At 42.9% G+C, this 24080-nt stretch overlaps 2 protein-coding genes across 7 annotated transcripts; one reads left to right on the plus strand and one right to left on the minus strand.

Moving 5' to 3' along the window:
• Window positions 1–78: 78 nt before the first annotated feature.
• Window positions 79–1713, minus strand: cebpd (CCAAT enhancer binding protein delta). The gene has a single exon (XM_079530176.1). The coding sequence runs from the start codon at window positions 1335–1337 to the stop codon at window positions 429–431; it is 909 nt and encodes a 302-aa protein (XP_079386302.1). The 5' UTR covers window positions 1338–1713; the 3' UTR covers window positions 79–428.
• Window positions 1714–2987: 1274 nt separating this feature from the next.
• mcm4 (minichromosome maintenance complex component 4) lies at window positions 2988–24010 on the plus strand. 6 transcript variants are annotated; one of them, XM_079529830.1, is made up of 17 exons: window positions 2988–3125; window positions 3414–3491; window positions 4376–4537; window positions 5713–5876; window positions 7018–7119; window positions 7774–7869; window positions 8715–8810; window positions 11468–11606; window positions 13119–13339; window positions 13704–13824; window positions 14486–14745; window positions 18045–18410; window positions 19392–19519; window positions 20657–20864; window positions 22263–22491; window positions 22878–23011; window positions 23151–24010. In XM_079529830.1, exons 1-17 carry the CDS (start codon window positions 3005–3007, stop codon window positions 23244–23246), a joined length of 2721 nt encoding a protein of 906 aa, XP_079385956.1. In that variant the 5' UTR covers window positions 2988–3004; the 3' UTR covers window positions 23247–24010. The 6 variants fall into 6 exon arrangements, with proteins under 6 accessions (XP_079385956.1, XP_079385958.1, XP_079385957.1 ...); XM_079529832.1 differs by having other exon boundaries at window positions 2991–3136; XM_079529831.1 differs by having other exon boundaries at window positions 3043–3110.
• Window positions 24011–24080: the final 70 nt, after the last annotated feature.

The raw sequence follows: 24080 nt of genomic DNA on the forward strand, positions 1-24080 counted from the left end.
AACATACTAAATGTGTGCACGTGTATATGGAGCTTTTCCCCCGTGGTCCAGGGGATGTCAGAAACCAGACCCATCATATATATTTTCAGCAATTTTATTACAGATTCAATTGACAAAAATATTTCAAAAAGGTTTTATACAAACTATAGAAAATATCATGCTCTGGCTCTTATACAAAGTCTGGAATTATAAAACATGTACCATATAAGGTATAACAACATGTAAATGAAGTGGTAAAATAATTTAATATAGAAAAAGGACATTTCCCACACAAAAAAGGACAAGAGTATGGCAGCAACGACAAATATTTCCAGTGCCATTATGGTTAAGCTTAAAAGTTACATCTGTTACAGATGGTAAAAAACGAAATGTCTGTGTTGAGGTATGTCTTCCAAAAAAACTCAGTTCATAGACGCGACATCGGTTTGTCACAGACTGACATTTGTGGAGCCCACAAATGAAGGGTTCGGTAGCTGCTTAAAGAAATCTCTCAACCCAGAGAGCTCTCGAGTTAGCTGATCAATGGTTTTGTGCAGCCGGTCGTTCTCTGAGCCCAGTTCGAGCATTTTGTCACACATGTCCGTGTTGCGTTGCTTCGCCTTGTCCCGACTTTTCCGCACGGCGATGTTATTCCTCTCTCGTCTCTGGCGGTACTCGTGGCTGTACCTGTCGAGGGACTTCTTCCCCTTCTCCTTGCCCATCTTCCGCGGGGAGGAGCTGGCGGAGCTGCCGGCGGAGAGGGGCTCCGGGGTGGTCGGGGGTGTCGGCTGCCCCATGGGCGGCAGGCTGACCGAGGTCTGCGCGCAGGTCTTGATCTGGGAGGGCAGGGAGGACGACACGTCGCTGTCGCTCCAGTCCGACTCCTGCTTGATCGGCGCGCTGAAGACCCCGCTGTCAAATCCACCCTGCAGGTCGACTTTGCTCTCGCCTAGTAGCGCGACGTATTGCGACGAGGAGTTGTTTGACAGCTGCATGCCGCCGGACGTCGAGTTGGGCATGTTGTAGAAGTCGGCCTTCTCTTGCTTCACAGTATTGAACAGTTCCAGGAAAAGGTCGTCGTTGCACAGTTCCAGGTTGGGCACGGCCGTCATCGTCTCGATGTACTGGCTGAAGTCTATTGCACTCTCGTCGTCGTACATGGCCGGAGCCGCCGTGCTCAGCTCCACCATGGAGCTAGTAGTGTCCTCTCCTCCGCTCCCATGGTGGTCGCTTCTCCCCGGCTTGCCAGTACTGCAGACCCCCTGGAGAGCACTCAGTTTGTTGTTCTCGTAGAAGTTAGCAGGCTCCATTGCCCAACTCATGTTGCATCGTGAGTCCAGACTGTATATGTCACACATGAACGCGGGTATAGTGTCCTTCCCCCACGTGGGATCGGATTGAAGTTATTAAGTTGTTTGTTGGTGTTGGTTGTACCCCCAACACACACAGAAAGGGGAACTGTTGTTATTTAATCAGCTGACTTTTAAAAAATAAAGTTAAAACGCCCCAGTAAAACTGCACTAGTCCAGTTGCGGGGCAGCCTCTCTCTCCTCTTGCTTGACACGTCGGATTTAGTTTAGAAACCTCCCCAGAAGGTTGTCTGTCTTGTCGGATATTGTCTTGTGGGTATAAAGGTCCTGTCATAAAGTGTAAAGACTTCTCTGAAGTGTGTGCATTTCGCGGAGTGTGTTTTGTATCTCTCCCGCGGTGACGTCAAGACAACAATCCGCCCCTCTCTGACGTCACGTTACTTTACTCCTATTTGATGAGAGAAGGGCGTGTGTGTGCATGAGCGCGCGTGCGTGTGTGTGCGTTTGTTTTCATGCTGCCACCCTCGAGTCTACACACGACTGATCTGAATGTTGTTTTTATACAGGAATAGAATGTTGGAATCAATTGTGCTAAAATTTGCCAGCAGTCACTCACTACTAAAATAAATGCCCGTCCTGGACTGGAATATAGACAATTTTATAGTAACAACAACAACAGCTACTCACTGTCGAAACGTTGTTGATTTGATATCCATTGGCATTTCACACCCTCTCTCTCAATCCGATCAACCAGAATCAATCCTATTTTTAAAAAAAAATGATATAATTACAAGCTCAGCTCTCTGCCTGTCTGATGCTATTAATTTAGCCACAGGGGTGTAGTGTTCTCTCACACCTACAATAATTTGTTTTACTTCTCATTTACTTTTTTGGATTAAGCATTTAAGCCCCGTTTCTAGATAAATAGGCTATACACATCTGCAATTCTGCATGTTTTATATTAGTGTGTGTCTGTGCCTTAGAGAGGATATATGAATTATTATATTTATACTCTAAGGTCTGTGCATGTTGTGCACGTGCACACAAGGCGCCCCCCCCCCCCCCCCCCCACACACACACACTTCTAAAAGTAGCACTACAACACTGGCCACAAGTAAATAAGACAAATTTAGCTTGATTTCCGTGGATCTTAAAAGGAAGTTACTGATTCATTATTATGAATGTATGAGCAAAAGGGCTGAAAATGGTCAGATATAGACAAATAATAAAATAAAAACACTTTCATACCCATATGTTTAACAATATTTAAAAGTGGATAATGTTATTATCGTAAGTGACGACTGACTATATAGTGACCTTGACTTCTCGTAAACTCTTTTATATGCTGTCCCCAATAAAATGAAGAGGCGCGCTGTACTTTTCCAGCGTCATGTTTTTGATGCCGCCTCACTTGCGCCACGCAGTGGCCAACGATTATTACTACAATGGGGGGAAAGAAGTGTCCCCACCACTCTTGTCCACTAGCCGGCGCCCCTGAGAAGGAAGCTTTGGACGAAACCATGTTAGGTGGATGGGTAAGACAAACCTAACAGCACAAACCTAACGGCATGGTATCTTCAAACTGATATACAGAATAATATTGTTATGTTTTTTATTAAATACACAAAAGTCTTCACATTTAATAAGCCCCTAAATACTTTTGTATCCTATGTCCGATTTCTTACAGTATGTTTTACACCCTCTGCCAGTGGGGTATGCGCACAGCACGCATAGGCTTGCAATTGGTCCGAAGTTCCCCGCGAAAATTACGTCACTCACTATTTCGCGCCAGATCTACTGCAGTCGGACGTACACAACACAGTACTACAACAGTAGGTGAAATACAGGTTGTTAAAGTTGTTTATTTTAATCCATTTGTACGTCGCACATACGAAGCGCACATTACTGTATGCATGTTCTATTACATATATGATAGCTATATTTTCTCTACGGATTTCTACCAGTGAAAAGTACTGTCTGCCAGTACGACTATTGTTTGCTGGCCGCAACCGCATGTCATTCTAGTTAGTAGTAGTTGTTGCCTTGCTAAGTTGGATTGACCGTGACTGTATGCTATTGCTAACATTCCATTTATTTTATTTGGATGATCCATTTTATTTCCAGAACTTCTGACTAGTACAATGTCTTCCCCAACTTCAACACCGGGCCGTAAACGTGACAGGCCCGATAACCCGTCAACCCGTAAGTTGAACAAATAATTATGTTCTTACTGCTAAAGGGACTTGTCTGTGCTCTGGTGGTGAAAGCAAGTCTTTAAGGTAGACACCGCTATGCCTTCAGGTGTGTGTGTGTGTGTGTGTGTGTGTGTGTGTGTGTCACAGTGTGCAATGCAGCATGTATATGCATCAAATCTACCACCCTAGGGACTTTAAAAGCATGCTAAAAAGCCCACATTTTCACTGTAAAGGACTCCTAGGGTTCTCTTTTGTGTTTTATGAGTTGTGTGTGTTTAGTTTCTACTCCCTCCCTCCGCACTACAAAATAAAGAACCTATGTATTAGGGATGTCCCACAGTTTCTGTGTTAGCCGATACCGATACCAGTGTTGTGATCTCGTGTTTTCTATAGCTATCTACCACAAATGTGCACTTGCAGTTTGGGCATGCTTGAAAGCAAACCCCACATGCCCCAACATTTTATTTACCTGCCATAGTGTCAACCCCTTACCCCTGTGTCGGATCGGTGGTTAGACTGGCATATTCACAAAGACTGGTGACCTGTAATGTACAATCATGTCAAGACTGTGGTGTACTCGTTTTGTCTTGTTTGTATTTAGTTTTTTGTCTGTGATGTCCATATTGTGGTACTTGATGTTTTCCTATGTTTAAAAAAAGAAAAATGTGTGGTTCTATATACAGTACATTGAATTGCGATTGTTCAGCTGTGAAATTTCAGAGCCTCAATAAAAATACATTGGGGAAAAAAAAGACTGGCATATTCGCCGATACCGATATGAACCGATATGACCAAAAAGGACCGATACTTTTCCGATACCGATACAGTATCTGGACGTCATCTCTACTATGTATGTACAGCCACAATGTGATGGTATTTACCTATTTCTAGCTGGAAGTGAGGGACCCATCTCTCCTCCCTCCCAGCGACGCAGAGGCTTGGACTCCTCCACTGGGGATTTGCTACCGATGATGCCTACCTCTCCACCCACTGACATGAACAGCCCTGCAGTGGTCCAGGACAATTCTCTGTTGTCAAGCCCACGTCCTTCAGGTAGACCCCCAGGAATTATTTATCTCACATAAAAACAAGAAATTATGATATTTGTCAGGTGAAACAAGCGCTCTCTGTTGTGCATCTACCCCAACCCCCCCCCCCCAGAAAGTGTATGTTTCTGTGTCACAACCTCGTGTTCGTTTCCGACGCTCTGTTCGTGCTTCAATCACAGTGTTTTGTTGTGGCTTTCCTGCTGTCCTTGCAGTTGGGCTCGTAAGATTAGCAGCTGTTGTCGCTTTGGGCTGCAGTATTTATGGTGCATTCACACGGGGCAGATGAAACGATGCAAAGCCGCGTTGTGAGTTGACATGGAGCAGCTACATGCATCGTTTGCGCCTTTGCGACGTCATGTCACTGGCTTCCTTTGACAATGAATGGTAGAATGCCTAAATTGTAAAATGTAGACTGCTGCATTGTTTAATCTGCCCTGTGTGAAGGCAACATTAGCGTGGCTGCGGTGTGGCGTTGCATGCAACTTTTTTCACCAACATCCCGGAACTTTCCTAAAATACAATTTGAACCGTCCCAAAGTGTATACAGTCCCGATTCTTTTTTTTTTTTATGATTTTGATGTCATTCTAACCATTCACACTAATGTGAGGGCAGAACATATAACAGTTATTTAAAGACTTCTCGCATCGCTTTTGAAAGTGGCAAGGAATCATAATGGGTATGAAGGTATCATAATAATCCTTGATAAATGCATTAATCCTTGAAGTAAATGCCGAACAAATAATTAGAAGGGGGGGGGGAGGGCAGGGTACAACACTTTTTTGTTTTTCTTCTTTCATTTGTTTATTGTCATGAGTTGTCGAGATCCGAGTTGGCTTTGTCCGAGCCTTAAAAAAGTCTTTAAATAAATACTTTCTGAAACGTCTGGGAAATTCTCTTCCGGGCTGCTCGTCGCCATGAAGGGGGACGGGACTGCGACGCTCTCTCTCTCTCTCTACGTCGTCCTCAGACGAGCCCTCCATCGGCGTCTCCAGTCATCTCGGTTCTGGCCGCTCTATGGCAGAATTCTCTATTCATTTTTTTTTAACTATATTTGGACTTTCTACCAAACTTCAACATCACTTTGACTGATGATTCAACGTTGTATAGGATTTTGCTTGAGATGGACAACAATCTTCAGTTAACTTAAGGGTTTTAATGATGGCTTGATTATCTTTCAGTCCCTCCCAGTGAGATTGACATGAGCTCTCCTCTCATGTACGGGACCCCCAGCTCCAGAGTGGAGGGGACCCCCCGCAGTGGTGTGCGGGGCACCCCGGCCAGACAGCGACCTGACTTGGGCTCAGTCCGGAAGGCACCTCAAGTGGATCTGCACTCTGAGCAGGTCAGTGTAAACAAAAGATTATAGTCACTAGTCAGAGTGGTGATTGTTTCACCTTGTGCATTGTGTGTGTTTACATAAGCCATATATAAGCTTTGTCATGCAATGAATCGTAAGCTCACACTTTTTCCCCCCCCAAATTTTGACATTATTTGAAATGTTTGAAGATTGTACTTTGTATATCCTGCCTGCTGTGATTGTGAATAAATGTACCCGGAGCATTACAAAGGCGTGATTTCTTTCTTACGAACACTTTAAGACATAGACCCGCCCTTGGTGACGCCCTGCCTGCCTCTGATTGGCTAGCTATGCTGCTGCTGTCGGAAGAAGAGTAGAGGAAGTAGGGCGAGAAGTAGGGAGAAGCTTAGCCATAATACTATTAAAACTTTAGCGATAATAATAATATACTATTCCTTCAGCTTTATCCTTTGTAGGATATGGACCCACGCTAATCAACACAAACACTGTAGCCTATTTATTAGAAAACCCTACATCGTCGCCGCATGACAATCATGACATGATTCATGACGGTAAACTTATGTTATGTCAATAACAGTATCCATAAGAAAGCACGCTAGAGATGTCAACATAAACATGAAACATTATTGTACTGTAAAAAGGGACTTTTTTTTAATACTATTCCCTTCAGCTTTATCCTTTGTAGTATTAGACCGAATACGACACTGTATTTATTAGAACACCCAACATTGTGATCAAATCACAATTCAATCAAAGCAAACCACGTAAACAATATTCGTTTGCCTTTAATTCTGGAGAGTCATCTGTGCCTTTTAGAATACTACGCCTATCGCCTGTCATCACATCATCTATCACCAAAGGCGGGTCTATGTCTTAAAGCGTTCGTAGAAATAAATCACGCATTACAAAGTGAGTTGCGAGCCGTTGCTTTTTTTTTGTTCATGATATCTGTTAAGTTTAACAGTTTGGCTCAGCATCAAGATCGGAGGATGTGTGCCGTTTTACTCTGAAACCCTATAATTATTAATGACATGCCCAAAATATTGGATGCCAGGTTGAAAGTGGTTAAAAAACCATTTTACACACAATGTAATCATGACAGAAACCGAACAGAAACAAACCATATAGTTGCTCTAACGTTGTGTTTAATTTGTGTCTCTCCCAGCCAAGTACTGATGGAACACTGGCCGCTGAACAGAATGCTGGCCAGAGACTGGTTATCTGGGGCACCGATGTCAACGTGGGAACCTGCAAGGAGAAGTTTCAGGTATGAGACGACCATGATGATCCCCCCTTTTGGTGTTTTAAGCATTATGTTATACTTTAGCTATCGAAAAATAGCAGATCTACAAGCTCATAGCGCGGCACCGAGTGCCGCGCTACGAGCTTGTAGGTCTGCTATTTTTTGAAAAATCGTGAAAATGCGGCACAAATCTTTGAATATATATTCTTTCAGAGCGAACGTTTTTAAAATCTTTGCTTCTGAGGGGTTCCTGGAATAACTTCAGATGGGGGTCGGTGGCCAATTACATATCATTTTTGGGGTCCTTGACATGAAATATTGAGCACCACTGATACAGAAACATAGGTATTTCAGATCATAAAAACTGTCTCCCCCTGGGCCACCCGGGCCAGCCTGATGGAGGGGAAAGGAACTGGTTGGAATAACGTGTTCTTCCACGCGTTACGTCCAACCAGGGAACCCCCCCCCCCCCCCCCCTTTGTCAGGTGAAAAGAAGCAGCTTGGACTTGGATTTGACGGATTGAGTGTCCAGAGAGAAAATTGACACTCGGTGAAAAAATGGGTTACAAAATCGTGGGATAAAAAACTACGAGGAAAAAAAAAAGATCATAAAACAAACTCATGTCACAAAATATCTCCAAGTCAATGTAATGTTTGTGTTTTCCGGCTTGCCCACAGAGGTTCCTGCAGAGATTCATCGATACCAATTCCAATGAGGACGAGAACGCTGGTCTGGACCTGAATGAGCCGCTGTACATGCAGAAGCTGGAAGAGGTCAAATACTTATCATCTCTCATCATGTGTACATAAATGTGTGTTAACATGTCAATGGTTCTCAAATTGGGTTTTTAGGGACCCCATATAAGTGAATATAGCATCAAAATCAATTTTCAAAAATAATAGATGTACTATTTTTTTTAAGCATGAATCGTGAAACGTTTTGAATCGTGTTGAAAAGATTTTAAGTAAAGCATCTCTTTTTGGAGGTTCCCGTAACTCCCTGGCACAAAAGCTTTACAGATGGGGGGTTTGAGTGCAACCCAAATGCATATCAATTTGGGGCTAATGGGCTATGACCTAAATCAGGGGTGGGCAACTTTGACGATGGAGAGGGCCACTATATTTCCACACTCACTCCAGAGGAGCATACTGTCGTAGCAAAAATAGCCGATCTACAAGCTCAAAACGCGTCGCACTGCGACGCGTTTTGAGCTTGCAGCTATTTTTGCTATATTTTAATTTAAATCCTGAATTATGTTTTTGGCAATTTTTTAATTGGAATCCTGAAAAGTAACCTTTTTATATATATCATCTCAAATGCATTTAGTTATAGTTATGTTGACTTTATGAACAAAATACATTGGACATAAAACAGACATTTTCGTTAAACCACTAATCTATAGACTGAAGTAATTAAAGCGGGTCTCATGTTTGCATGTTTGGAATTGCAACGGATGAAATAAATAATATATGGGCCACATTAAGTGAATGTGGGGGCCGCATGTGGCCCCCGGGCCGCCAGTTTCCCCATCCCTGACCTAAATGTTTGAGAGCCACTGTGTAAATGAGCATCAATATAATGGCCTTTCTGTAACATCATTTGCTTTTTTGCCTTGTAGATCAGTGTTGTCGGAGAGCCTGTCCTAAATGTCAATAGTGGACATGTCCAGTCCTTTGATGCGGAACTGTACAGGCAGCTCATCTGCTACCCGCAGGTAATGTCTCCACAGAATATATTTAGGTTCATGTCTACCAGAGCCTTAGATACAGACAGAGTTACGCAAACTGCGTTCACTTCATGGGGCTTCAGTCCAATGGCGGTTCTCCTACATAGACTTCTATTGAGAATGGGGGCAACCAACTGGGACATGTCCTGGACCGGAAGTAGGCAGAAATGCATTGGACTCGGGCAACAGCCCAGCTTTAATGATCTTAAATCCCTTTTATTTTAGATTGTTTTGTAGTAATAGTACAACATAAACATTAGAGAGACTTTAGTTGTTACTGTACAATACTTTAAAACAGGTGTCATGTTGCACACATGGTTAAAATAGCTCTTATTTGCGCCGCCCTAGTTGAAAACAATGTATTTCCAACTCCAGCTTGTCTCAGTTCAGGCTGCATGAACAGCGCTCGAGCGCTCGGTTTCTGCCCCCTCAATATCGTACCTCTTCTATTAGATGGCTCTGGATGGTGGGTGCTATTATATAAAGTCCTTTGCATGCATTTTTGAGTGGTGTAAACTAGGGCCGGGACTTTAACGCGTTAATTGAGATTAATTAACTACAGAAAAATTAACGCGTTAAAAAAATTAACGCATTTAATCGCACCTTTTTTTTCCACCGCGGAACGTTTCTCACTGGGTGCGTTTCTAGTAGTACTGAATAGGCTGCGGCACGCGAGCAGCAGCAGCAGCAGCAGTTGTTCACTAGGCTACAGCTCCGTCAGAAAGCCCAAACCCAAATTAATCGAATGAAGAAGCCGCTTATATCGCTTTTGCTCCATGGATGGGACATTTAGATGTAAAAGCTATCGGATGGACGCGTGGATAGCGGCATGGCTGTGTGCAATGTCAGAAGGAAAGGATCCATTTATGACCAACGTTAGCTTCTATGCTAGGCTTGCTAGCTGCTTCAGTTTAACATGTCTCACAGACCACCGGAGACGCAGTGATTTCACCACAGCACGAAGCTGTCAAGCTGTCCTCGATGCGAAACATACTGAAGTAGCAAGCGTGGGTCAGCCCCAACCTCATGTGAAATGTTACCCCCATAATAAAGTTGTTCTCATGCCCCGCCATGTAAAGCACATTTGAGTATTCATATACACACTGAAGACACTATATAGGCACTTGCTGCTCTTGTTTATCTGTTGGGATAAAAAAGTTGTATTGCTTAAAGGGGAATACCACTCATTTTCAACATTTTTCTATGGAGTTGTGTGCACTGGAAATAATAAAGTCCCCCCATTATGTGTTGCCTATAGAACTGGAGGTCTGAAAAAAACAGTAACATTATGAAGTACATTTTTGTGACTTCACTGAGATGTACTTCATAATGTTACTGATTTTTTTCAGACCTCCAGTTCTAGGCAACACAGAATGGGGGGGACTTTATTATATCCACACAACAACTCTAAGGTATATTAATGACAGTAAAATGTTGAAAATGAGTGGAATCCCGTAGTCACTATTCACTGGAATACCAAAAAACATTTGAAAAAAAAGGTTTCTCACTGTTCTCGGGTTGAATATTGATATGCGATTAAAATGCGATTAATCGAGATTAATTAACTACAAAGCCTCTGATTAATTAGATTAATTTTTTTAATCGAGTCCCAGCTCTAGTGTAAACCACTCCAACAACTGGCTTTGTACCCGTGTCTGTTCGTACCAAAAAAATCACACCCGTGTGAACTGAGTGGTGTAAGGTATTATATAGCCTGATCAGCTCTGACGTAATGAAATCAGCTCTGACGTAATGAAATCACACCCGGGTGAACTGGGTGACCGTAGCAACCATGCTCATTTTTTCTGCACAGACTAACAAAGCCAGTTGTACGTAATGAAATCACACCCGGGTGACCGTAGCAACCATGCTCATCTTTTCTGCACTAACAAAGCCAGTTGTAAGAGTGGTTTACACCACTCAATAACAAAGCCAGTTGTAGGAGTGGTTTACACCACTCAAAAAAGCTATGTACCCGTGTCTGTCCGTACCAAAAAAATCACACCCGTGTGAACTGAGTGGTGTAAGGTATTATATAGCCTGATCAGCTCTGATCTGACGTAATGAAATCACACCCGGATGTGATTTCACAACTGGCTTTTTTTGTGCAGAAAAAATGAGCATGGTTGCTACGGTCATCCAGTTCACCCGGGTGTGATTTAATTACGTCAGAAATTATTTTGAACATAGCAACCATGCTCATTTTTTTCTGCACACAAAAGCCAGTTGTAGGAGTGGTTTACACCACTCAAAAATGAGCACGGTTGCTATGATTTAATTACGTCAGACATTACGTCAGACCACTGCTGATCAGTCTATATAAGACCTTACACCACTCAGTTCACACAGGTGTGATTTTTACTTTTAGTATAGCTGTCCCTATTGGGTTTCGGACTGTTTAACTGTGGTGTTATTCTTGATTTATGCTTTGGTGGGAAAAGGTGTAGCGTAAAAGCATAGTTGTTGACACGTCCGTTGTCACTTCGGTTGGGAAAAAAAAGTATTGTTTTTGTCGAGTGACACATGGTCGCCAAAAGAGTAAATCGGGCATTGGTGTCCAACCCCAATCGTATTATGGAAGACCACAAAATGAATACATGGCCAGTGGGTCCATCTTTTTCATTGAAATATTTTGTCTTCAACAGGAGGTGATCCCGACCTTTGACATGGCCGTCAACGAGCTCTTCTTCGACCGTTTCCCAGACTCCATCCTGGAGCATCAGATCCAAGTACGCCCGTACAACGCTTTGAAGACCAGGAACATGAGGAGCCTTAACCCCGAGGGTGAGCAGAGCATTCTCATTAGCATAACATAATGTGTACAGATATACTAGCCCCTCAACAACACCCACACACACACAGTGAATCATTTGGACAACTTGCACAATATGAAGCCCCATATTTAATGATTTGATTGGGTATAAGTGCATTGTGGTTTGACTTCAAGCTTCTGCTCGCTCCAGTGTTGATTTCGTCGACTAAAACTATGACAAAGTGTTCGTCGACTATTTTTTTTTTCACTGGCAAACTAAATGAAAACTAAGTCTAAATATATTGACAATTTCGTAATAAACTAGACTAAAATGTTAGGGAGGGACTAGTGGACAAGAAATCCCGTGTAAGTAAAAGACAAGTAATTTTACACTTGGTTGCATGCTGAAAATAGCCGATCTACATCGCGCTGCGACGCATTGTGAGCTTGTAGATCAGCTATTTTCAGCAAGTGTAAAATCAGCCATTTTGACGCCATCAAGGCCCGCCAAAATACATTTCAGTCTAGACTAGAGACCAGCGGGTGGCGGATTTAGCCGCGGGTGAACCGCAGTTTAGGGTGGATTAGGGTCAATTCAATATATTATAAATTAATATTGGATAAACCGTGGGTGAAATAATGCGGGAAATAAATGAATGGCATCTATCTATATGCTTATTATAGCTTTTAAAACGCACACAATCTCGGTGTGCGTGCATTAGTAGTAGTATTTTATTTTAATCATTTTCCATGATCTGGCACAAATTAGCCGCCTATGAAGTTTGGTCCTGTTGCACAACAACAACACAGTGGTCTCCTACAGTCTACAGGCAGCTACGCTAAAGTTGCTAACAGGCAGCTAGTGAGTCTGAGAGAAACTTAAAACTAAGTAAAACAGAAGGGAGGAATATACGTTCGGCGTGGGACTGGGAGTGATTAAGTTCTTTACCCTGCCGCCGATGACCGCTGGATATGCTGTATGAAAATACGTCGCGAAAACGTGGACGACGTGTTACCATGGAAATGGATATATACAACCACTACGTAACATTGGTGAACTGTCGAGAGAGTGGTGAGTGACATTGTTTGTACAAGTAGTATAAATAGCCGATCTACAAGCTCACAAGTTGTCACAACGCGACGCTGCGACGCGTTGTGAGCTTGTAGATTGGCGGCGCTTCCCTGCGCAGCGGATTGCGGGTGGTGCGCATTAATAAATTGGATTAATTAATAAATTGCGGATAACGGGCGGATTATAATTATGCACACGCGGATTCGGGTGACAAAAAAGCTCATCCGCTGTTCTCTAGTCTAGACCAACACTAAAACATTCCAGGTGACTAAAATGTGACTAAAACTAAATAAACTATTCAAGAGACTGTGACTAAAATCGAAATTTGCTGCCAAAAATCAACACTGATCTGTCCAGATACTCAACAACACCCACACAGTGACTCAATTGGACAACTTGCACAATAAGAAACCCATATTTAGTGCATTGGGGTTTGACTTCAAGCCTCTGCTGTTTTCCCCCCAACCCCCAGACATCGACCAGCTGATCACCATCAGCGGCATGGTGACGCGCACCTCGCAGCTCATCCCCGAGATGCAGGAGGCCTTCTTCCAGTGCCAGGTGTGCAGCTACAGCGTCCGCGTGGAGGTCGACCGCGGCCGCATCTCCGAGCCCGCCGTGTGCCGCCACTGCAACAACACCCACAGCCTGGCCCTCGTTCACAACCGCTCGGCGTTCTCGGACAAGCAGATGGTGAGTTTTATTTTTACGTGGGACGTGAGGTTGGGGGGGAGGGCTTTGAGGTTGCTTCAGGGGGGGGGCAGTTTGGCGCTCTGCAAGCGACAGACGTCGTACTCTTGCAAGAGGATGTGAAATAAGAGCTAATTAGACTACATGTACTTGTGTGTATATATATTGCCATACCTTCTCATATGTACTGAATTATGCCTCATCTTGAATCTGTTGTATGACTTTGTCTCACACCCGAAATAGCAGATCTACAAGCTCACGGCGGGCGTAGCATGTGGTGCTTTGAGTCTTTAGAGTGACTATTATTTTTTTTGTACTGTAGTATGTATACAAGTATAAATCAAGTTTGACTATTCTGTTAAAACAGATAAAGATCCAAGAGTCTCCTGAAGATATGCCTGCTGGTCAGACCCCTCACACCACCATCATCTACGCCCACAATGACCTAGTTGACAAAGTACAGCCGGGAGATCGTATCAACATCACCGGTAAGCTCGTAAAAATATATATATATAGTTTTATTCAGATAAATGCAGCTCTGTTCTAAATGTCACTCACTGAAGTTTGGTTCTTGTGTCGGTGTACCTTTCACCCTTAACCCATTTTGGGGCGGGAACCCCTTTTGGTGTTTTAAGCATTATGTTATTACTTTAGCTATTGAAAAATTGTGAAAATGTAGTGCAACGCTTTGAATATATATTCTTTCAGAACCAACGTTTTTAACTCAAATATTTGCTTCCTGGGGGGGGGGGGGGGGTCCCTGGAACAACATATTTTCAGATGGGGGGTCGGCGGCCAATTACATATAATCTTGGGGGTCCTTGACATGAAAATGTTTGAGAACGACTGACATAGAAACATAGGGGGTTTTCATAAAACTGTCTTGATTTAGAAGACATTGTTTTAGAATCGACCTCAGGTCTAAATGTGTTAACGAATCTCCCAAATGTCCCTCGTTAGGCATCTACAGGGCCGTACCCATGTGTTAACAATGTGTTAACGAATCTCCCAAATGTCCCTCGTTTAGGCATCTACAGGGCCGTAACAATGTGTTAACGAATCTCCCAAATGTCCCTCGTTTAGGCATCTACAGGGCCGTACCCATGTGTTAACAATGTGTTAACGAATCTCCCAAATGTCCCTCGTTAGGCATCTACAGGGCCGTACCCATGCGCGTCAACCCCAGGCAGAGCAACGTGAAGTCCGTGTACAAGACGCACATCGACGCCATCCACTTCCGCAAGACAGACGTGAAGCGCCTTCACGGCATCGACGACGACAACGAGCAGAAGCTCTTCACGGAGGACCGCGTGCAGACCCTGAAGGAGCTGGCGGCCAAGCCGGACGTGTACGAACGCCTCGCCTCTGCCCTGGCGCCTAGCATTTATGAACACGAAGACATCAAGAAGGTACGGTATGAAGGCGGTCAGCGCCATCCTTGGGCGAAATCCCACCCCTTAACACTAGCATGTCTGAATTAAAATCACTACTACTATGACGGCTAACGGTCAGGCTGACCGGTGTTTTTCGTGCAATTCCATTGGCCACTCTCTCCCTGCATCTCTTCACACCTCTCCCCCCGTGGCGGGGGGTTGACGACTTGCCATTGTCTTCTAAATGTCACATTCCAACTAATTCAAGGCAGCGTTTCAACTCGACAGGACAACTCAAAGTTATTTTTCAACATGTATTTATTTAGCTATGCTCAATAGATAGGTGGAAACAATACGCCAGTCAGTCAACACACCATATTTCACCATATTTTTGATGCGCTGATATATGAAATGAATATGCGCGACAGCTGTGCGTGCGTGCGTGCAAATCAGAAAAGTTTAGGCTACAGACAAAGGAGTTGGGAGTTTGGGAGCGGCCGGCTAGCCACATATTAGCCTATATATATTTTAAAAATACCCAGCATAATTGTTGGGAAGGCTAAGCCTGGCCTAGCCGCCGCCTATGATCGATGTCATTTATATATATTTGATTTATTGTGCCAGCAGAGAGATCCGTAGCAGCAGCACGGTTTATATATACACCATAGGATAGATCAAGTCATGTGACGCATCACCGCCACAAATAGTGCTACAGCGTTATCTAAAATGCACTTCCGCATACCTCACCGTCAGTTACTTGGATATTTTCTCCCTCTCCACGAGAGAGGGAGGGAGAGAGAAAAAAGAGAGCCGTGATGCGTGGAAATCAGTTCCACTGGTCGCGTGCAGAAAAGTTATTTTCTTTTTCATTTCAGTTTACCAAACTATAATTATAGTGACGATGTGAGCGCTATATATTCAATATAGCGCTAGCTATAGCTAGTTTCTGTACCATACCACGTTCCTATGTCGCACATTCCTGCTCTTGTCACCTTGCAACTACGATGCAAAAAATGTGTATAAAGGATTTGATGTCACACATGCATGCTTGTGATGTAACACCAAACATTTCAGGCCTACATGGTAATATTCGTTCAAAAACTATAGCCTACGGTACAAAATAAATGTAGGATGTAGCATTTATTCATATTATACACAAGTCATTTAATTGAAAACAGCCAACAGGAAATGTCATGCACAGCTCAGTCACAATGCTATAAACTTTATTATCCCATATAATTATGCTAAAGATGGCGTGTATAGTCAACATGTATTTATTTAGCTATGCTCAATAGATATAGGTGGAAACAATACGCCAGTCAGTCAACACACCATATTTTCTTTTTCATTTCAGAAACTATAATTATAGTGACGATCTGAGCGCTATATATTCAATATAGCGCTCACATGTCACTATAATTAATTACCCTTGCGCAGCAATTACACTGTCCATCTTTGTATCGAGACAATAAAATAAATACGACATTAGCGTTATATATTGTCATTTTTATATAGAGGGGATACATTATAGGGAAGGAGGTCTATCGCGTTGGAATGATTCATGTCATTGATTCATGTCATTTTTACACTGTTCGTTTAGCGTGCCCTCCGAAAAATAAAGTAAAAATATTTTTGATGCGCTGATATATGAAATGAATATGCGCGACATAGTCACAATGCTATAAACTTTATTATTCCAACATAATTATGCTAAAGATGGTGTGTATAGTCAACATATTTCTTTTTCCGTTTCGAGAAATAAAGTCAGACATCGTTATTTCTGCAAACCGCATATAAGAAATATAACATCTAAAACAACATTTAGTTTATGTAAGTTTGTAATGTAAGTTTGCCTACATGTGGACTTCCACATGTAGGTTGGAATGCAAATGACACATTAGCTTGAACAATGCCCGTCTCCAGCCGGGAGGAAGGTGTGAACAGCACGGCTTGTGGGGGAGAAAGGGTGAGGGCTCTAAGAGCGGTCCCACGGACCGCAAAAGAGCAGACATTTTAGTAGAATTATGTCTAAAATCATATTTCCAAAACGTTTCAGATGAAAAAAAAAACAGAGATGGTTTGAATCGAACATTTAGAAAAAGTCATGCAAGGGGAACTTTCTCAGGACTTCATGGGCAAAGAAAATCCACTTCAAAATTTCAAAATCGGTCAGCCTGACCGCTCCGACGCGCTAGTGTTAAAGCGATTTGTCCAATGCCAATCCAAATAGTTTAGCAACTGTTGCTATGCAGCTCAAGCTTTCGCCCACCTCATAGCTGTCAATGTTGTTTTGCATGGCTGTGTTGTTGAACATTTACACGACTGACCCACCCAGGTGATGGCAATAATACTAATGACCGGGTGGTCGTTAAAAGTTGATTTATCCCTCTGTCATTTCCTCGTATTTCTAGTTTATTTAAATAATGTGATGCACATTGCCCAGTGCATATTGATTGATTGAAGTATTTATTAACAGTTTGCAGAATGGGTACATTTCACATGAAAGCACAACTCAGTACAGTTACTGTGGACGATGCACTGATAAATCATTACACCTGTTTACAACAGGGTCCACCTTTTTCAATTCATCAGAACATTTAGAGACGAACAAATAAACACTTCTATATTTAAATAAATAAAAAAGCCTACTGCAGGCCTGGTTGACCAGATTTTAGAAGGTTTTTCTTCTGAAATGATCCATTATTTGTATGGAGAAATCCCGTCATTAAACATGCATCTCAATGGGTGAGAAGGACTCTCTTCGCTGCTAACGTGCCTATTGGACAAGGACGGGTTGGGGAGGGATTTAGCAAAGGGCTAATTGGGTTATGAGCATGTGTTTAGCAGCAATGGTTTAAAATTCCTATTCAACCACAGATCTCCACATAAGCAGAGCAACGCAATTGAGGATAGTATATAATTGGTGTTGGTCAAAAGAATACCAAAACAACTCGCCCCTTTACCAACTCGCCCCGGGCGTACAGCCGGCGGAACTGCACGGCCTGGTATTCCTAAAGTAACCCACGTAAATTATGCTTAAACGGTTAAACCTAACCTTATTCCTAACCTCAACCTCAGTAAAACTATGCCTGAACCTAACCCTATTCCTAAACTTAACCCCAGTAAAACTATGTCTAAACCTAAACTTATTTCTAACCTTATTCTCAGTAAAACAAAATAAAGAATGCATGAACCGCGGCACCGAGCGGTCGGCGGAAAAATCGAGGGGCGAGATGGTTTAGGGGCGACCGTACCTGTTACCAGTCAAAATACAGCAGTTGTGAGCACTACACTATTTTAGACTGTAACGTTGTCGTTTCCCCCCCACAAATTAGGGCATCTTGCTGCAGCTGTTTGGGGGCACTCGCAAGGACTTCAGTCAGACGGGGAGGGGCAACTTCCGCGCCGAGGTGAACATCCTGCTCTGCGGAGACCCCGGCACCAGCAAGTCTCAGCTGCTGCAGTACGTGTTCAACCTGGTGCCGCGCGGGCAGTACACGTCGGGCAAAGGCTCCAGCGCCGTGGGCCTCACGGCCTACGTGATGAAGGACCCCGAGACCAAGCAGACCGTCCTGCAGACCGGCGCCCTGGTGCTGAGCGACAACGGCATCTGCTGCATCGACGAGTTCGACAAGATGAGCGACAGCACGCGCTCCGTGCTGCACGAGGTCATGGAGCAGCAGACCCTCTCCATTGCTAAGGTGTGAGCCTAATATGAGCAAGAAAATGAACTGTACAGTATGTGGCTTTGTGAAAGATGTGGTCACTGGGTGAACATTGGCCCATTTTGGTGTTTTTAAGCATTGTGTTGTGCTTTAGCTGTTGGAAAAATAGCAGATATACAAGCTCATAGCGTGGCACTGAGTGCCGCTCTATGAACTATTTTTGAGAAATCGTGAAAATGTGGCGTAAATCTTTGAATATATATATATATATATATACACATATAATTCTGGGTCTCCTTGACATGAAAATGTTTTTCAGAAAACTGTCATGATTTAGAAGACATTTGTAGAATCGTCCTCGGGTCTAAATGGGTTAAACCTTGAATGGTCTGGATTATGTTCATGCCAGGTAACTGAATAATAGTGGTCCATTCAATAGTCTGAAGCAGGACATTGGCACCGTCCAGGTTCTCTCAAAGTCCATGGGATTTTTGGGGATAGGATTTTTACAATGGATTTGTGATCATTGCTTTAAAAAAAATAGCGTTCATGGCAAATAAATGTTCAAGACACTTAAATGTTTTGTTCCGCAAGATAATCTACAATTTTCTAAAAATTCTTAAAACAAAATGTGAAAACCCCAATTTGTTTTTCTTCGTATGGCATTACTTCCTTGTTTTAGTGTGATGTGAGAGCAAAGTTACACGGCAATCACATTCATGATTTGAGGCGTTTTGTTCAAATGGACCACTCCTAGTGATGCGATTTTAAAAAGCTGATGTGAAACATTTGGGGCAGAGGTTCTGCTATGGCCTTCAGGGAGTACTAGGTGTGCACCGTTTCATGTCGATCGGCTTAACTGCCGGAGATTATCTGTGCACAGGCCAAGGCTCGGCCACGCCTGCAGCCTGGCAGAGACAAATAGAAAATGCTAACTCGTTCCTTTAGGTCTGGGGACAACAAACGTTTGCCAATCTATACCTATCACCGTCCTATGTTCCTTTTTGATATCTGCAGGCTGGGATCATTTGCCAGCTGAATGCTCGCACTTCTATCTTGGCAGCAGCCAACCCAGTGGAGTCTCAGTGGAACCCCAAGAAGACCACCATTGAAAACATTCAGCTCCCTCACACGCTCTTGTCAAGGTGATAACAGAATGAATATTGCTGCATACAGGTTTCAGATGGTAACCTGACTCCGCCAGATTGCAGTATAGAGGGTATGCGCAGGCATAAAGTGAATAGCAGATTTAATGTTGATTAAAGTCATATAATGCAATCAAATAGGACCTTTCTCTTTGGATATATGGGCTGTCAAGGCCAGAAAGTATTTTTTTGCCACTCAGTAGGCGTTCCCGCATTACTTCCGGTTATGATGATGTCATGCGCATACCCTCTATTGAGTTCACCTGTTCCCTCCTCCTGCCTGCATCTGGGATCTCTCAAGCAGAAACGATGAACCCGGAAGCAGCGGGACAAACATTTGAAATCTCCATAATAATTTCGAGTTGTAGTCTTGTTAGGTTGTGTTTACATTTGCGCTGTGGCAGCGCTTCAATATGTCTCGCGTTGATCTCGCCTCTAGCGGCCGCATATCGCTCCGGCCAGAATTGGACCGGAGTACATCATCTCTGCCTGAGAGTTCCCAGACTCTCCCTGCTGGCAGAATGCAAATGTTGTCCAGCAGGGGGAGTGGTTTCACCAGGCTATTCAGATGGGGGAACTGCAGCCAAATAAATATACATTTTGGGGTACTTGACGTGATAATGTTTGCAGTGGTGTAAAGTAACTAAGTATTTGTACCTAAGTACTGAACTTAAGTACAATATTCAGGTATTTGTACTTTACTTGAGTATTTCCCAATTCCCAGTACTTTTACTTCTATACATCTCGGAGCCAAAATTTGTACTTTTACTTCACAACAATTATTTTAACATTTTAGTTACTAGTTACTTTGGAGATTTGAACTACTTCAACGCTATACATTTTGGCAATTTGAAAATAGCCGATCACAATGTGAGCTTGTAGATCAGCTATTTTCAATACATTTTGTACACAACTTGTGAAATGGGACATTCTGCAATATGAGTACTTTTAGTACTTTAAGTACATTTTACTTGTACTTTTACTTGCAACGAAGTACTTCTAAATGGCAGTATTGGTACTTTTACCTAAGTAAAACAATTGAGTACTTTTTCCACCACTGAATGCTTGGGAACCACTTTTCTACAGAACACCGTTGCCATGTACTTCTGCTGTAAAACTGTCATTGCTTCCACTCAGATTTGACCTCATTTTCCTGATGCTGGACCCCCAAGACGAGGCATACGACCGCAGGCTGGCCCACCACTTGGTGGCGCTGTACTACCAGAGTGAGGAGCAACTGGAGGAGGAGCACCTTGACATGGCCGTGTTGAAGGACTACATTGCATATGCAAAAACATGCATACATCCCAAATTGAACGAGGAGGCCGGCCAGGCCCTCATTGAGGTAATGACTATTATAGCTTGCTCGTTTGGTGTTGTAATTTGTATCCTAAATTAATCACCTGTTTTTGAAAACGCATTAAAGGAGAATTCCATACTAGAAGGCTTTCTTACCTTTATTTGTAGTTATTACGTCCCCACCAAAGAGGTCCAGGTGTTATTTTGTGCAAAAGCGCATTATTGGCCATTTCCCCTACCATAAGCCCTCAATGAATTGCATTGCATTGAATTAAATGGGCCTATGGGGTGTTGTGCTAATTCGCTTATTTCCATCGCTCAAAAATCACACTTTACTACTTATTTCGATGGAAATAAGGAAATTAGCACAAAAACCCAACCCCCATTGAGGGCTTATATTAGGGGAAATAGCCAATAATGCACTTTTGCACGAAATAACACCTGGACCTCTTTGGTGGGGGACGTAACAACTACAAATAAAGGTAAGAAAGCCTTCTAGTATGGAATTCTCCTTTAAATGGTGCATTTATATAGTGCCTTTATCCAAGGCGCTTTACATAGATTGTGCATTACATTCACCCATTCACACGCATTCATACACCGATGGCGGCGGAAACCATGCAAGGCACCAACCTGCACATCAGGAGCAATTAGGGGGTTCAATGTCTTGCTCAGGGACACTTCGACACGAACTCTGGGGGAGCCCGGGTTCGAACTTGCAACCTTGCGTTTACCATTCAGCCACTCTACCCCTGAGCCCACCGCCGCCCATTTTAAAAGACAAAAGAGTTTTGTCGCAATGCTAGCTGTTTAAAACCTGTTATTTTCACATAACATGCATAGCACAGTGCAGTGCACATTAGTTTCATCAACAGAACTCAACCAAGCCGTTTGAGGCATCCGTAACTGGACCAGTGTTGTTTTCGTCGACTAAAACTAAGACGAAAAATGTCCGTCGACTACCTTTTTTCACTGAGGAAAACTAAATGGAAACTAAGCCATGATGACTAAAACGAAGACTAAATATATTGACTTTTGTCAACAAATAAAACCTAGACTAAAATGTTAGTGAGGGACTAGTGGACAAGAGATCCAGTATAGGTCATGTAACACTTGGTTGCATGCAGAAAATAGCCGATCTACAAGCTCACGTGACACGTTGTGAGCTTGTAGATCGGCTATTTTCAACAAGTGTAAAATCGGTCATTTCGACGGCATCAAGGCCCTCCAAAATACATTTTAGTCGACTAAATCACCTGTAGATTTAGTCGACTAAAATCGTATGATATTTAGTCGACTAAAACTAGACTTAACACTAAAACATTCCAGGTAACTAAAATGCGACTAAAACTAAATAAACTATTCAAGAGACTATGACTATGACTAAAATAGAAATTTGCTGCCAAAAACGACACTGAACTGGACTGACTAATCTTGTTGGCAGGCTTACGTGGAGATGAGGAAAGTAGGCAGCGGCCGCGGCATGGTGTCCGCCTACCCCAGGCAGCTGGAGTCCCTGATCCGCCTGGCGGAGGCGCACGCCAAGGTACGCTTCTCCGACAAGGTAGAAACCATCGATGTGGAGGAAGCCAAACGGCTGCACCGCGAGGCCCTCAAGCAGTCGGCCACGGACCCGAGGACCGGGTTTGTGGACATCGCCATTCTCACAACAGGTATGCATACAACCCAGGGCTTGCCAGATGCTGCCATTTTAACCCATTTAGGCCTGATGTCGAAATTTTAAAAAAATCTGACAGTTTTCTGTTGCTGTCAGTGGTGCTCAATATTTCATGTCAAGGATCCCAGAAATTATATGTAATAGGCTGCCGACCCCCATCTGAAAATATGTCGTTCCAGGGACCGATAATAGGTGGCGCGCTATGAGCTTGTAGATCTGCTATTTTTCAATAGCTAAAGTATAACGTAATGCTTAAAACACCAAAAGGGGTTCCCGCCCGAAATGGGTTAAATGAGTTGTGCGATAATTATTTTATTATTAATATTAGATATTAAAGAAGCTTTCATTCAATTAAATAATAATCGGCCATCTTTGTCACAGGAATGAGTGCCACAGCACGCAAGCGCAAGGAGGAAGTCGCCCAGGCCCTGAAGAAACTCATTCAGGCAAAGGGAAAGACACCAGCCATGAAATACCATCAACTGTTTGATGACCTCAGAGCACAGTCTGAAGCGGTAAATATATTTTTTTGGCCTATTATAAAGTTTTGAAAGTGAAATATACCTTTAAATCTACATACATTCTGAATCCGATTGAGGGACATCAAGATCAGATTTGTAAAAAAAAAAACTCTTCTGTTGTCCTGTTTTTCAGGCAATTACTAAGGATCTGTTTGATGAAGCACTCCGGGCCTTGGCCGATGAGGATTTCTTGATGGTCACTGGAAAGACTGTCCGTCTACTTGCCTAACTAGGCCACACCCAGTTCTTGTATTGTACAGTCATTAGTAATCTCACACCTTTGAACATTAAACCATCACTGGGGGGGTTTATATAATTAAGTTTGAATATCCTGTTTTCTGGAGAGCTACAAAGTGATTTCATCGTCTCTGTGGTTATTGTGGTAAACAATAGTTGTATCGATACCGATACTGGTATCGGCTACTTGTGGCGATACCACCCCTCAAGTACTCGTACTCTGTACCTGGAACCGGCCCCCCGATACTTTGACCCGAGTACCAAAACATCCAATTGACACTATAGGCTGAACGAATGCAACGGGAGGAAGTCTGACCCAACAACACTGCAGCAAATCGCCCAAAACAGCCGATCTACAAGCATAAATGACAACTGACAAGTGTAGATCGGTCTGGGAAAAAATGGTATCTGGACAACTCTACAATAAATGGTTTTGAATGGCATGAATGTTATGTTCTTTAATATTTAAAAGTAGTTACATTATGTTTGATGTCTTGCCTGGGGTAACTTCCAGTACCGGTAGTCGTCTTTCAGGATTTGTATGTAGCATGCTATGGTAAAAACTATGCATCTGATGTTGACAGATGGCTTGAGGCATTTTGGAAGTCTGAGAAAAATATCTAATTTGTTCACTTTTTTTGTATTCTTACAGTCCCCTAATTACTATCTGTGTGTAGGTATGATCCATAACTTGAATTGTCTAACTGTACCCATAGACGGATATTTGTAAATTAAAAGCTGCATTCTGTTTCAAAATGTCTCCAGCAATGTTTTGAGGGATTGTCTTGTCCTGTGATCTTTAGATTGTTAATTTGTGCATAGCATA

This window comes from Electrona antarctica, assembly GCF_951216825.1.
Source record: "Electrona antarctica genome assembly, chromosome: 19".
Lineage (NCBI taxonomy): Eukaryota > Metazoa > Chordata > Actinopteri > Myctophiformes > Myctophidae > Electrona > Electrona antarctica.

Coding starts and splice junctions, on each gene's coding strand:
- cebpd (XM_079530176.1), bottom strand. CDS start 1,337: ATGTGTGACATATACAGTCTGGACTCACGATGCAACATGAGTTGGGCA.
- mcm4 (XM_079529830.1), top strand. CDS start 3,005: ATGCGCACAGCACGCATAGGCTTGCAATTGGTCCGAAGTTCCCCGCGA. Junction 7,120..7,773: donor CCTGCAAGGAGAAGTTTCAG/GTATGAGACGAC, acceptor GCTTGCCCACAG/AGGTTCCTGCAGAGATTCAT. Junction 11,607..13,118: donor GAGGAGCCTTAACCCCGAGG/GTGAGCAGAGCA, acceptor CCCAACCCCCAG/ACATCGACCAGCTGATCACC.